The sequence below is a fragment of the Schistocerca gregaria genome, chromosome 2 (assembly GCF_023897955.1).
Source record: "Schistocerca gregaria isolate iqSchGreg1 chromosome 2, iqSchGreg1.2, whole genome shotgun sequence".
NCBI lineage: Eukaryota > Metazoa > Arthropoda > Insecta > Orthoptera > Acrididae > Schistocerca > Schistocerca gregaria.
The window spans coordinates 621,612,534-621,627,386 of record NC_064921.1 but is presented as its reverse complement, the minus strand read 5'-3'; the positions used below and the strand labels follow the sequence as shown (position 1 = coordinate 621,627,386).

The 14,853-nt window shown below is 38.0% G+C and overlaps 1 protein-coding gene across 4 annotated transcripts in view; it reads left to right on the top strand.

Annotated features, from left to right (window-relative positions):
• The window catches only part of LOC126334613 (uncharacterized), a 209,442-nt gene that overhangs the window by 151,026 nt on the left and 43,563 nt on the right, over nt 1–14,853 (top strand). For all 4 annotated transcript variants that reach the window (XM_049997020.1, XM_049997021.1, XM_049997018.1 and 1 more), the window contains exon 7: nt 13,152–13,345. In XM_049997020.1, the coding sequence (XP_049852977.1) occupies nt 13,152–13,345 (194 nt within the window). The remainder of the gene's footprint in view (nt 1–13,151; nt 13,346–14,853) is intronic.

Here is a 14,853-nt window from a genome sequence, read left to right as displayed (position 1 = left end):
AGTGCTAGCCACAACTGACTGGGCTTAACTTTTGGGATCTGACGGGAACCAGTGTATCCACTGCGACAAGACTATTAGTGTATTTTGTAAGGTAGCAAGTTTTATTTTTTCTTTTGACTAATGACTCAATGCTTCTGCTATTCAGTGAATGGTCTCCTTTATTCCTAAATTATTTACATTCTCCCAGAACACTCCTACATATTTGTAGCATTTAGTGGCTGCCTTCCATTGTCTGTCATTTGTTACTATCTCACGAATTACACCTACTTTGTCTCTCCTTTATTGGCCATCTGCATCTTTTGCTACATTTGCCCTCTTGCCTTTGTTACTCAGATGCTTCGCAAATCCCAAACAGCATGGTCACGACCAGCTTTCATGACACTATGTAGTGCCAGTTGTGGGTGTTTTGCCTGCATCACACACTAATGTAATCCTAGCATTGTTGTCCAACTGGTACAATGTAGGGGCACAGTTTGTGTGTGTGTGTGTGTGTAGGCATGGAAGGGAGTGGGGGTTATGTTCTCCTTTAGTCCTAATAGATTATGTTTTATTAGATAAGGAAACTGCTCCATTAACCCAAGAAGGAAGATTGACTACAGGGTGCATTCCCCCAAAATATTCCATATCACATCGCTGACTGGAAATGTGTGTGACATGCCCGTATTACTATTTCTATACTATCACAGCTTGTGCTTAGTATCCATAGCATGTAACAGATTGACGATAGCTTGGTTGTAAGAGCTTTCATGTGTGTATTCCACTTGAGATCACTCTGCAGATACATTCCTAGGAACTTAACATCATCAACTAATTTTACAGTTTTGTTATTTATTTTCAATGCATGTTCATTTTGTTGTTTATAGTGGGATGTATGAAAGTTCATGGCCACTGTTTTCCCGGTGTTAATTGTAAGTCTATTTTTTTAATTGTAAGTCTATTTTTTTCAAACCAGTGTGTTAGCTCCAGCAATGATGTATCTGTAGTTAATTGAAGCTCTTTTTGGTCTGGCCCTGTAATCAAAATACTGGTATCACCTGCAAATAAAGTTTTCTGTTTGGCATGGACAGTGTCATTCATGTCATCAATAAACAAAAGAAAGAGGATAGGACCTAATGTTGATCCTTGTGCCACACCATATTTGATGGTAGTTTTTCTGATGTGTATGTTGTTCTTCTTGAAATGTTTTCAGTTATTGTGTCTTGTTTCAGAACAACTTTTTGTTGCCGGTAGTAAGATATGATCAAATCCATTCATTTGGAATACCTCTAATTCCCTTTCTTTCCACCTTACGTAGTAGGATACCATGATCTAAAATTTCAAATGCTTTGGATAGGTCCAGGAATATTCCAGTAGCCATTTCCTTTTCATCTACAGATTTTAGAATGGAGTGCAAATATTAATAGACTGCTGTGGTTGTGGATCTAGATTGCCTGAAGCCATGCTGAGTTTTTGTTAACAAACTGTAGCAACCTATTATAAAAGAACTTCTCAAAGATCTTTGAGAAGCCACTAAGTTGTGCTACAGGTCTTTAATTGTTAACATTGTCTGTGGCTCCCTTTTTGTGCAAGGTGGTTACTTTTGCAATCTTTAGAAGATCTGGAAAGGTTCCTGTGGAAAAGGAGTGATTAACAATTTGCTTCAGAGATTCTACAATATAATATCTTGTTTGGTTTATAACACAATCTGGAATCTCATCGTTTACCAGTCAGTTGTACACATCAAATACAACATTGTTAATTACTGCGCAAACAGCTCTGTCCATGACCATGCAACAAGAGCTAGACTCAATTTACATTTACCAAGAAAAAATAAACATAAAACTCAAAACAGCATTTTCTACCAAGGAATAAAACTATACAATAAATTATCAAAAGAGACTGAAGAAACTGCAAAAATACACTTATTTAAAAAGGCAGCTAAAAAGTACCTGTTATGCATACATTTTATACTTTGAGGGATTACTTAGATAAAATGGAGTAGGTGTTTCATAATAAAATGTTATATAAATAAATAATAATAATAATGATTGTAAAACATCCAACATGCCGCATAACACCTTCACATTATGTTTTTTCCTTCTTTTTTTCTTTCTGGAAATACTTACCCCCAAGCTATGCATAGCACAATACTAACGCCTCTTCCTCTTTCTGAGCTCAACATCTCACTCATTATAGAGGGATGCTGACTCAGTTTTTCAGGATAGAAAATGGGAAGTTGTGGTACAGAAAATGGCCCAGAGATCACTAGTGTGTGTGTGTGTGTGTGTGTGTGTGTGTGTGTGTGTGTGTGTGTGTGTGTGTGTGTGTGTGTGTTTGTAAGTGTTTGTAAAAAAGGTATTGTATACCAGGAGTAAATCTAATGATTGTCTCTAACTTGAAGTCTGTAAATGTATGTGTCTTATTTTAAATTGGTCTACACTTGTAAATACTTTGACATGTCCTATATCCTTGTAAAAAGAGGTCTACGGATGAATAAAACTACTACTAACTCTGATGCTGTAGGAACTGCACATGCACAACTAGGTAGGCACACTGCTGAGGTCAGCAGTACATTTGTAAACAGGAAACTGTCACAATCCTATTGTAATTTGTAAAGGATGTTTCAGGTTACTGTTCGTTGATAGTTTTTCTGTCACTACAGTACACAGTTATTATTTTCAAATTAGCCACTCTATTAACATCTATTACAAATTATCAGTTGCTTTTTGCAGTATTGGTAAGTATTGACAATACAGATAAAGCTGAATTAATATTTATAGTACTTTCATAAGGCATGCATACTAATAGTATCTTTTTTTCTTCCAGTTTCACAGTAATGTTGAATCCAATTAACATTCTCAATTTAGCAATGATGAAATGTGAAGAATGTGGTTTCCAGTCGAAATCCCCTACTTCTCTTGAGGACGTACATATGTGTCATTTGTTAGTTGATTTCTGTGACATACATTCTAATGATATTGACATTTCATTTGAAATTGTGGATATGCTGGTAGAAATAAGAAATAACTGTGACAATTCCATGAATTATGGTTCAGATGATATCAGTTGTGCCAGTAACAGTTCTGAAGAAGATTACCTTCAAAGCCTCAAAGAATCACATGCTGTAGCAGCTTTCAGTGACAAAGAAAAGGCAGCAAAATATTAGTTAAATGAAGAAGGGGAAAAAATGCTTGAAGTTATGCAGTGAGCAAAGGCATTTTTGTTTCATAAAATTGGAGCATGAACTGTACAAATGGATGAATGAATTATATGAAGTAAGAAATATGTGCCAAATAGAAACCCAAAACCATCTGAATCAAAAACTGTTCAAAAGCCTTAGAACTACTCCTGAGAGGCTATCCACCATTACCGATGGAGATGTACAAGGCTGGGATATCCAAATTGCATCTGACATGGACACTGGTAATTTCCAGGCTTCATCAACCTGGCTACACAGAAATCGTACAGAATAGGAAGTCACAAAATTGGCAAGTTTATGTCATGTAAACATCTAGAGCAGCTGCCTGTGATAGACAATAGTATAGAGAAATTCATAGCTGACATAAAGATGAAACTTGCTGTTATCCCCGCAACTGCTGTTTATAATGCTGATCATTCAGGTTTCATGAAAGAACTGCATGCAAACCACACTTCATTTTGTGGTGGGGGGAGAGGGGAGGAGGGATGGCAGAGTTGTTTGCCCAATTAATGAATGCAACAACATATTCATATATGATAATGCCACTGATAAGTATGAGTAGTTTACTGTTTCCACAGCTGGATATCTGTCTTAAGAACTGCAAGGTAAATTAGGACCAAAAATTTAAAAAAAATGTACTGTTTGGTTGCAAAAAGCTGGAAAAATGAAAAAGAATAATTTTCAACATTTAATTCGAAATGTATTCCTACCAGCTGCAGAGACTAATTTATTGCTTTTGTTGGATTCATGGTCCAAACATGACACAACCTCTGTTTTTGTGGAGGATGACAAAAAATTTGTAGATGTAACGTGGAATCCACCTGGAACTACTAGGATGATTCAACCTCTCGATAACGAGTTTTTTTGATAGTGGAAAGCATTTTTCAGGAAATTATCAGACAACATAATTTCTGATACCACTCTCTCATTTCAGGTTTATAAGCAGAAAAGTATTCATCAGCTTCATTAATTTGTGTATTACCAGTTTTCTTTGCCATGCTTTATGAATTTGATCAAGTATTCCTGGTATACAGCACAGTATGCAGAATAACAGCTGGGACCATTTCTGACTCCATCCCAGTTCCATCTAAATAAAACTAGTGGTTACTGTGAAGCATCTGACCGCATCAGTTTTTCCTTTGTCCAGTGGGCCTGGTGCAAGAAAAACGCTTGTTTTTGTCACTGAATAGACAATTTGCATTTTTGTGATGACTACACCCCCCCCCATTAAACATGGACCTTGCTGTTGGTGGGGAGGCTTGCATGCCTCAGCGATACAGATGGCCGTACCTTAGGTGCAACCACAATGGAGGGTTATCTGTTGAGAGGCCAGACAAACATGTGGTTCCTGAAGAGGGACAGCACCATTTTCAGTAGTTGCAGGGGCAACAGTCTGGATGAGTGACTAATCTGGCCTTGTAACAATAACCAAAACGGCATTGCTGTGCTGGTACTGCGAACAGCTGAAAGCAAGGGGAAACTACAGCCGTAATGTGCTGGTACTGTGAACAGCTGAAAGCAAGGGGAAACTACAGCCGTAATTTTTCCCGAGGGCATGCAGCTTTACTGTATGGTTAAATGATGATGGCGTCCTCTTGGGTAAAATATTCCGGAGGTAAAATAGTCCCCCATTCGGATCTCCGGGCAGGGATTACTCAAGAGGACGTTGTTATCAGGAGAAAGAAAACTGGCGTTCTATGGATCGGAGCGTGGAATGTCAGATCCCTTAATCGAGCAGGTAGGTTAGAAAATTTAAAAAGGGAAATGGATAGGTTAAAGTTAGATATAGTAGGATTTAGTGAAGTTCGCTGGCAGGAGGAACAAGACTTTTGGTCAGGTGAATACAGGGTTATTAATACAAAATCGAATAGAGGTAATGCAGGAGTAGGTTTAATAATGAATAAAAAAATAGGCATTTGGGTAAGCTACTACAAACAGCACAGTGAATGCATTATTGTGGCCAAGATAGACACAAAGCCCATGCCTACTACAGTAGTACAAGTTTATATGCCAACTAGCTCTGCAGGTGATGAAGAAATTGATTAAATGTATGATGAGATAAAAGAAATTATTCATGAAAATTTAATAGTCATGGGTGACGAATTCGAGAGTAGGAAAAGGGAGAGAGAGAAACATAGCAGGTGAATATGGGTTGGGGGTAAGAAATGAAAGAGGAAGTCGTCTGGTAGAATTTTGCACAGAGCATAACTTAATCATAGCTAACACTAGGTTCAAGAATCATAAAAGGAGGTTGTATACATGGAAGAATCTGGAGATACTAAAAGGTATCAGATAGATTATATAATAGTAAGACAGACATTTCCAGGGGCAGATGTGGACTCTGACCACAATCTATCGGTTATGAACTGCAGATTAAAATTGAAGAAACTGCAAAAAGGTGGTAATTTAAGGAGATGGGACCTGGATAAACTGACTAAAACAGAGGTTGTACAGAGTTTCAAGGAGAGCATAAGGGAACAATTGACAGCAGTGGGGGAAAGAAGTACAGTAGAAGAAGAATGGGTAGCTCTGAGGAATAAAGTAGTGAAGGCAGTAGAGGATCAAGTAGGTAAAAAGACGAGGGCTAGTAGAAATCCTTGGGTAACAGAAGAAATGCTGAATTTAATTGATGAAAGGAGAAAATATAAAAATGCAGTAAATGAAGCAGGCAAAAAGGAATACAAACATCTCAAAAATGAGATCTACAGGAAGTGCAAAACGGCTAAGCAGGGATGGCTAGAGAAAAAAATGTAAGGATGTACAGGCTTATCTCACCAGGGGTAAGATAGATACTGCCTACAGGAAAATTAAAGAGATCTTTGGAAAAAAGAGAGCCACTTGTAAGAATATCAAGAGCTCAGATGGAAACCCAGTTCTAAGCAAAGAAGGGAAAGCAGAAAGGTGGAAGGAGTATATAGAGGATCTATGCAGGGGCAATGTTCTTGAGGACAATATTATGGAAATGGAAGAGAATGTAGATGAAGATGAAATGGGAGATATGATACTGCGTGAAAAGTTTGACAGAGCACTGAAAGACATGAGTCAGAACAAGGCCCCGGGAGTAGACAAAATTCCATTAGAACTGCTGACGGCCTTGGGAGAGCCAGTCCTGACAAAACTCTACCATCTGGTGAGGAAAATGTATGAGACAGGCGAAGTACCCTCAGACTCCAAGAAGAATATAATAATTCCAATCCCAAAGAAAGCAGGTGTTGACAGATGACTGAACTATCAGTTTAATAAGCCACAGCTGCAAAATACTAACACGAATTTGTTACAGACGAATGGAAAAACTGGTAGAAGCCGACATCGGGGAAGATCAGTTTGGATTCCTTAGAAATATTGGAACACGTGAGGCAATACAGACCTTACGACTTATCTTAGAAGAAAGATTAAGGAAAGGCAAACCTATGTTTCTAGCATTTGTAGACTTAGAGAAAGCATTTGACAATGTTGACTGGAATACTCTCTTTCAAATTCTAAAGGTGGCAGGGGTAAAATACAAGGAGCGAAAGGCTATTTACAATTTGTACAGAAACCAGATGGCAGTTATAAGAGTCGAGGGACATGAAAGGGAAGCAGTGGTTGGGAAGGAAGTGAGACAGGGTTGTAGCCTATCCCCAATGTTATTCAATCTGTATATTGAGCAAGCTGTAAAAGAAACAAAAGAAAAGTTCAGAGTAGGTATTAAAATCCAGGGAGAAGAAATAAAAACTTTGAGGTTCACCGATGGCATTGTAATTATGTCAGAGACAGCAAAGGACTTGGAAGAGCAGTTGAACTGAATGGACAGTGTATTGAAAGGAGGGTATAAGATGAACATCAACAAAAGCAAAATGAGGATTATGGAATGTAGTCGAATTAAGTCAGGTGATGCTGAGGGAATTAGATTAGGAAATGAGACACTTAAAGTAGTAAAGGAGTTTTGCTATTTGGGGAGCAAACTAACTGGTAATGGTCGAAGTAGAGAGGATATAAAATGTAGACTGGCAATGGGAAGGAAATCGTTTCTGAAGAAGAGAAATTTGTTGACATCGAGTATAGATTTTAGTGTCAGGAAGTCGTTTCTGAAAGTGTTTGATTGGAGTGTAGCCATGTATGGAAGTAAAATGTGAACGATAAATCTACATCTACATTTACATCCATACTCTGCAAGCCACCTGACGGTTTGTGCGGAGGGTACCCTGAGTACCTCTATCGGTTCTCCCTTCTATTCCAGTCTCGTATTGTTCGTGGAAAGAAGGATTGTCGGTATGCTTCTGTGTGGGCTCTAATCTCTCTGATTTTATCCTCATGGTCTCTTCGCGAGATATACGTAGGAGGGAGCAATATACTACTTGACTCTTTCATGAAGGTATGTTCTCGAAACTTTAACAAAAGCCCGAACCGAGCTACTGAGCGTCTCTCTTACAGAGTCCTCCACTGGAGTTTATCTATCATCTCAGTAACGCTTTTGCGATTACTAAATGATCCTGTAACGCAGCACGCTGCTCTCTGTTGGATCTTCTCTATCTCTTCTATCAACCATATCTAGTGCAGATCAGACACTGCTGAGCAGTATTCAAGCAGTGGGTGAACAAGCATACTGTAACTTACTTCCTTTGTTTTCGGATTGCATTTCCTTAGGATTCTTGCAATGAATCTCAGTCTGGCATCTGCTTTACCGATGATCAACTTTATATGATCATTCCATTTTAAATCACTCCTAATGCATACTCCCAGATAATTTATGGAATTAACTGCTTCCAGTTGCTGACCTGATATTTTGTAGCTAAATGATAAGGGACCTATCTGTCTATGTATTCGCATCACATTACACTTGTCTACATTGAGATTCAAATGCTATTCCGTGCACCATGCGTCAATGCACTGCAGATCCTCCTGCATTTCAGTACAATTTTCCATTGTTGCAACCTCTCGATACACCACAGCATCATCTGCAAAAAGCCTCAGTGAACTTCCGATGTCATCCACCAGGTCATTTATGTATATAGTGAATAGCAACGGTCCTATGACACTCCCCTGCGGCACACCTGAAATCACTCTTACTTCAGAAGACTTCTCTCCATTGAGAATGACATGCTGCGTTCTGTTATCTAGGAACTCCTCAATCCAATCACACAATTGGTCTGATAGTCTGTATCCTCTTACTTTGTTCATTAAACGACTGTCGGGAACTGTGTCAAACGCCTTGCGGAAGTCAAGAAACACGGCATCTACCTGTGAACCCGTGTCTATGGCCCTCTGAGTCTCGTGGACGAATAGCGCGAGCTGGGTTTCACACGACCGTCTCTTTCGAAACCCATGCTGATTCCTACAGAGTAGATTTCTAGTCTCCACAAAAGACATTATACTCAAACATAATATGTGTTCCAAAATTCTACAACTGATCGACGTTAGAGATATAGGTCTATAGTTATGCACATCTGTTCGACGTCCCTTCTTGAAAACGGGGATGGCCTGTGCCCTTTTCCAATCCTTTGAAACACTTCACTCTTCTAGAGACCTACGGTACACCGCTGCAAGAAGGGGGGCAAGTTCCTTCGCATACTCTGTGTAAAATCGAACTCGTATCCCATCAGGACCAGCGGCCTTTCCTCTTTTGAGCGATTTTAATTGTTTAGACAAGAAGAAAATGTGGTGCTACAGAAGAATGCTGAAGATTAGATGGGTAGATCACATAGCTAATGAGGAGGTATTGAATAGAATTGGGGAGAAGAGGAGCTTGTGGCACAACTTGACTAGAAGAAGGGATCGGTGGGTAGGAACTGTTCTGAGGCATCGAGGGATCACCAATTTAGTATTGGAGGGCAGCATGGAGGGTAAAAATCATAGAGGGAGACGAAGAGATGAATACACTAAGCAGATTCAGAAGGATGTAGGCTGCAGTAGGTACTGGGAGATGAAGACGCTTGCATAGGATAGAGTAGCATGGAGAGCTGCATCAAACCAGTCTCAGGACTGAAGACCACAACAACAACAACACAGAGATTAAACAAAGAACTGTTTTACTTATACTCAAATGTACATATTCGAACTTTATTATAAGGAATGGACCTACAGGAATTGTTATAACATGTAGTACTGCAAGATACATTTCATTTCAACAAATTACAAGTCCTCATTGATGGAAGTCATCGGAGACATCAAACACTGCCATGATTTTATATTCTCTGCTAGCCACTTTTATCAGAATTACATGTGCAAGAATTGAACTGTTGATGTGAAACTATTCAAAAATTGTTTTGTAAAGTTTAAGCCAGGTTTTCACCAGAGCAAACAAGCTAACAAGTGTGAGCAAACGTGAATTTTGTCTGGTGTACCTGGCAGGCCTCATGCAGCTCTTTCAACTGGACTCCACTGCAGCTCCTTACATCTCCCTTACCTTCCCCAGTTACCTATTTGGAACTGCAGTTTAATGTGGAATCTAAACCATTTGTCTTTTATGGCCACTCCAGCATCTGTGACAAGTGAATGTTCAGTTAAAAATCATAGTGAAAAAGTTGTGGTCTGAATGACATTTGATCCCACGCTCTCTGGATCATGAAGTGCATGCTTTGCCACTAGAATATTTTTGTTTTAGGCGGAAAAAAGAAAATGACCATTAGACCATACACACATAGTGGAAATCCTAGCTGTGGCCCCTCTTGAGATGATGCTCAATGTTGGTAATTAGTGTTCTGCCTATAAATTTCCCCTAATGGTAATGAGAAACCAGGGAAAAATGGCAGCTGGCATATAAGGAAAAGTTTGGACCAGTGCTGAGGAGAGATGGAGATGCAGTTACATGTAAAGTGCGTGATCTTCACATATGTTATGCTTCCATAAAAATTTAGACACTTAAATTCTTCCTTCCCTGCCCCATATGGCATACTCCATCTACAACAGTGCACTTGCCTTGCATAATAATCCTCACTGAATAGCAAAGTTTCACATTGTCACTCTAACATGATAAAGTTGCATCCTGTACGCCAAATATTAGCTGCAAAAACTAAAAACTGGTAACAAAGCATTCATAGGCAATGTTTGCTACATTGTGTTCTCTTCCATTCCCTCTAGAATTCTACCCATATACAAGCAAATAGTAGTGAATTTTCTGCAACTGCTCATTTGCACGCTTTTGTTTCCATTTGCTCCCTTGTAAACCAAGCTTCAGGTGCTTAAAATTGGTGTCTGTGAACTCTGGATAATTCTGCTACATGGCACTGTGTGAGCGATTCGCTGAGTCATGTGCCAGGTGGGCAGGGCTGTACAGACTGCTGTTATAAGCTGTTCTTTGCATGGAAAAAATGTGTAACTTCAACATTTTTTACAAAATACTTACAGTGCCTCTTAGCAGCTAAAATGTTGGCAGTACATTTCTTTCGTTGTCTTCTTCTTGTATAAAAAATTTCAGGTTAGGTTTTGACATGTCCCATTGGACCATTCCCTTGTTAGTTGAAGACATATATCTAGAATAAATCTGTTCCATAGTTGTAGTTTGACATGGACAATTGCAATGACACTGACTGCAAAATTAAATCATTTTTTTTAATTTATGCAGTACAGTTTAAAGAACTTTAGAGCCAGAGTTGAGTCAGTTACAAAAATTTTATAGAACCAGAGCAATCCCTACAATTGTTTATGGAACAGAGTGTTGGGTCCTGACAGGAAAACAAAAACAAAGAATCCAGGCACAAAAAATGAATAATCTATAGTTAGCTGTAAGATACACATGAGCTGACTGCATTAAAAATAAAGGTATGGGGCTAGATTAGGTCTAAAGGGTATACTGGAAGAAATTGAAAAATGAATGGATGCCAAGAAATCATGGTGAAAGAATGGCCTATAATAGATATTCGAAAATAATGTGCAGTTACAAATGCACAGGAAATCATAGTAGCTTAAATAATATAGCTCAATAATACAGCTCAAATAATAAATTAATATTTTGAAGAGGGCTGTTTCCCAGAGGTACTGAAATATTCTGAAGTCAAACCACTCTTCAAGAAGGGATTACAAGAGACCATGGGAAATTATCATCCTATCTCAGTTCTCCCAGTAATATCTACAATATTTGAAGAACATGCTGTTGCCCAAATCAAAACCTTCTCTGCAAAATATTCTCTTATTCTAAACAATCAATTTTGTTTTCAGCATAAGAAAAACACCATAGATACAGTGAATAGTTTCATTGAGGAAATAAGTACATCATTAGACAAGAGAAATAAGGTGGGAGGATTTTTCTGAAAATCTCTCAAAGGCGTTTGATTCTGTAAACCATGCATTGCTTATTTACAAATTTAAGAAGTATGGCATTAGTGGCAGTGCCCTACAATGGCTTAAATCCTACTTACAAAACAGAAAGCAAAGAGTTGGCACCTCTTTAAATGGTGCATATTATTTTTCTGACTGGGAAAAAAATATCTCAAGCTGTTCCAAAGGCTCCATATTAGGCTCACTCCTATTTATCTTCTATTTTAATGACTTACCATTAAATATCAGTTCCCCATCAGTTCTATTCAGAGACCAGACTTCTGTCTTAGTTGAAGATCAGGATTCAGAAAAAAAATTCAAAATCTGTGATCAGTGCCTCAGAGACTTGGTTTCAGTGGGGTTGAATCTAAACATTTCTAAGACACGCATGATGAAATTCAATACCAGACAGTCAAAATGTGAGCAGGTTAAGATTGTTCACAGCAACCAAGATATAAAAGAAGTTAACTCAGCCAAATTCTTACATTTAAATGTAGATAAAACTTTGAGCTGGCAGGCGCACATCGAATATCTAGCAAACCAACTGAGCAGCTTTGCATTTGCAATGGACAAATGAAAAGTATCATATACTCTGTTTTGAATCTATTATTAGGTATGATATTGTTTTTTCAGGTAAATTGACAAGAGTAGTGTAGATACTAAAAAATAGAGAGGAAAAAATCATTTGAAATATGTGCACTGCAAATAATAAAGAACCATGTCATCAATTCTTTAGAAAACTTAAAATATCAGCTCTGCCATCCCCATACATATATGAGATTATTATATTTTTTACACCAGAGATGAATTATTTGAGGGAAACCATTTTTTCTGTCATATGATGCTAGAAGCAAAGAAAATTGTATGCTCCCCACTCACTGCCTCACACTGTATGCACAAAGATCTCAATACATTGGAATGAAAATTTGTAATAAATTAAAAGGGAATAAATTGATGCAGGTGAATTTAGGTCTACTTAAAAGAAAGCTATATGAGGTACTGACACTGAAATGTTATTACTCAGTGGATGAATTCATGCAGGACAAACTGGAAATCCTTATAGTGTTATTATTTATTGTAGTGCTGTTATATATTAGTGTAAAACAATTGTAACTGTATTATACATTTTTGACATGTCTCCTGTATGCAAACCAAATGGATTGCAAATGAAGGTCATGAGATGAATAAAATCCAACATAATTCACACAATTCACCACAGGAAAGACGGAAACACTTATTTTCACAGCACTGAAAAAGGAACAGCATTAACAAGATTAATCATTCAAGCTGACTAATGTTAGAATTTTTTTCTATATTAGGTACTTAGAAATCTGGTTCAAATTATCCTTTCACTCCTATTGTACTATTATTATTATTATTATTAATTATATTGTAATATGAAACAATTTGTAACTGTAAGACCTGGTTTGAATTGAGAGAGGACCTGAAGATCATAATGTGATCAGGTTGAATAAACAAATAAACGTGGTCATGAAGTCAGATAAAACCAGACAGACCTTAGTATTCTCACAATCATTATGTGTTACATTCACAGCACTGCATTTAAATCACCACATTTACTTCCTGTTATCAGTGTCTATGCAGTTATAGTTTCTCTGTGTTATGCATTTAGAGGTGTTATTTTTTTCATTTTCCAATAGAGTATCGTAGCTTGTCACTTAACACAAAAAGTTATTGTGTTTCTGATAGTAATTCCTACCATTGTGTGTACACACAGTTGTGGAAGCAGGCAGCCCTGCGTGACATACCTGTGCATGTGGATGGTGCTCGTTTGCTAAATGCAGCGACAAAGATGCGTGTGCACCCTGCTGTGCTGACCAGCGGCTGCCGCTCTGTGTCACTCTGTCTCAGCAAAGGTCTCGGTGCTCCAGTTGGTTCTCTACTGCTTGGTGATACTACTTTTGTGACCAGGTTAGAAGTGTTAATCATATGTGCACTGTAACCTAGAGCTTCTCATTGCATGGTATTGAGAGCAAAGAAACTGGTGCAAGTTGAGCCAATATTGATCTTTTTCTGATTATTGCCAAATTCAACTTAGAAACAATACACAAAGTAACAACATAGGACTGCAGTAGCCATTGTAAATGCAGACTGATATTAGTAGGTTACCATTCACTCCAGTGACTCACACACACAAATAGAGAGTTGCTATTCACAGTTCTGTTTACAAAATTATGTTAAATGTGATTGATGGCTGTGATAGGATGCACTGCTCCACCCAGTTACTCAGTCACTTAAAAGAGCAGTGGTGTTTACAGGCAAAAATTAGCATAGCCTGGCAAGTTTGAAGAAATTTTCAATGGCTCATCCTGGCAAATTGTTCAGGAATGCTGGTAAGTGGATGTAAGTTCCAGTCATAACTTTTTTATGTTAAACAGTACTTCAAAATACAGTAGGCACATATATTATTTTTAATTTTTTTGTTATTATTGTCAAATCACTTTGTATAGAAGAACAGTTGCATATTGTGAAGACAATCAATATAATTTTACCTTGTTGTTGTTGTTGTTGTTGTTGTTCTTGTTGTGGTCTTCAGTCCTGAGACTGGTTTGATGCAGCTTTCCATGCTACTCTATCCTGTGCAAGCTTTTTCATCTTGCAGTACCTACTGCAGCTACATCCTTCTGAATCTGCTTAGTGTATTCATCTCTTGTTCTCCCTCTATGATTTTTACCCTCCACGCTGCCTTCCAGTACTAAATTGGTGATCCCTTGATGCCTCAGAACATGTCCTACCAACCGATCCCTTCTTCTTGTCAAGTTGTGCCACAAACTCCTCTTCTCCCCAATTCTATTCAATATGTCCTCATTAGTTATGTGATCTACCCATCTAATCTTCAGCAATCTTCTGTAGCACCACATTTCGAAAGCTTCTATTCTCTTCTTGTCTAAACTATTTATCGCCCATGTTTGATTTCCATATATGGCTACACTCCATACAAATACTTTCAGAAACAACATCCTGACAGTTAAATCAATACTCGATGTTAACAAATTTCTCTTCTTCAGAAACGCTTTCCTTGCCATTGCCAGTCTACATTTTATATCCTCTCTACTTCGACCATCATCAGTTATTTTGCTCCCCAAATAGCAAAACTCCTTTACTACTTTAAGTGTCTCATTTCCTAATCTAATTCCCTCAGCATCACCCGACTTAATTCGACTACATTCCATTATCCTCATTTTGCTTTTGTTGGTGTTCATCTTATACCTTCCTTTCAATACACTGTCCATTCCGTTCAACTGCTCTTCCAAGTCGTTTGCTGTCTCTGACAGAATTACAATGTCATCGGCAAACCTCAAAGTTTTTATTTCTTCTCCATGGATTTTAATACCTACTCCGAAAAATTCCAGCTAGCTTCATCACATCACCCCCTCATTGGACTGACCAAATAGATATTAGAAGTAGCTAACTGGGCA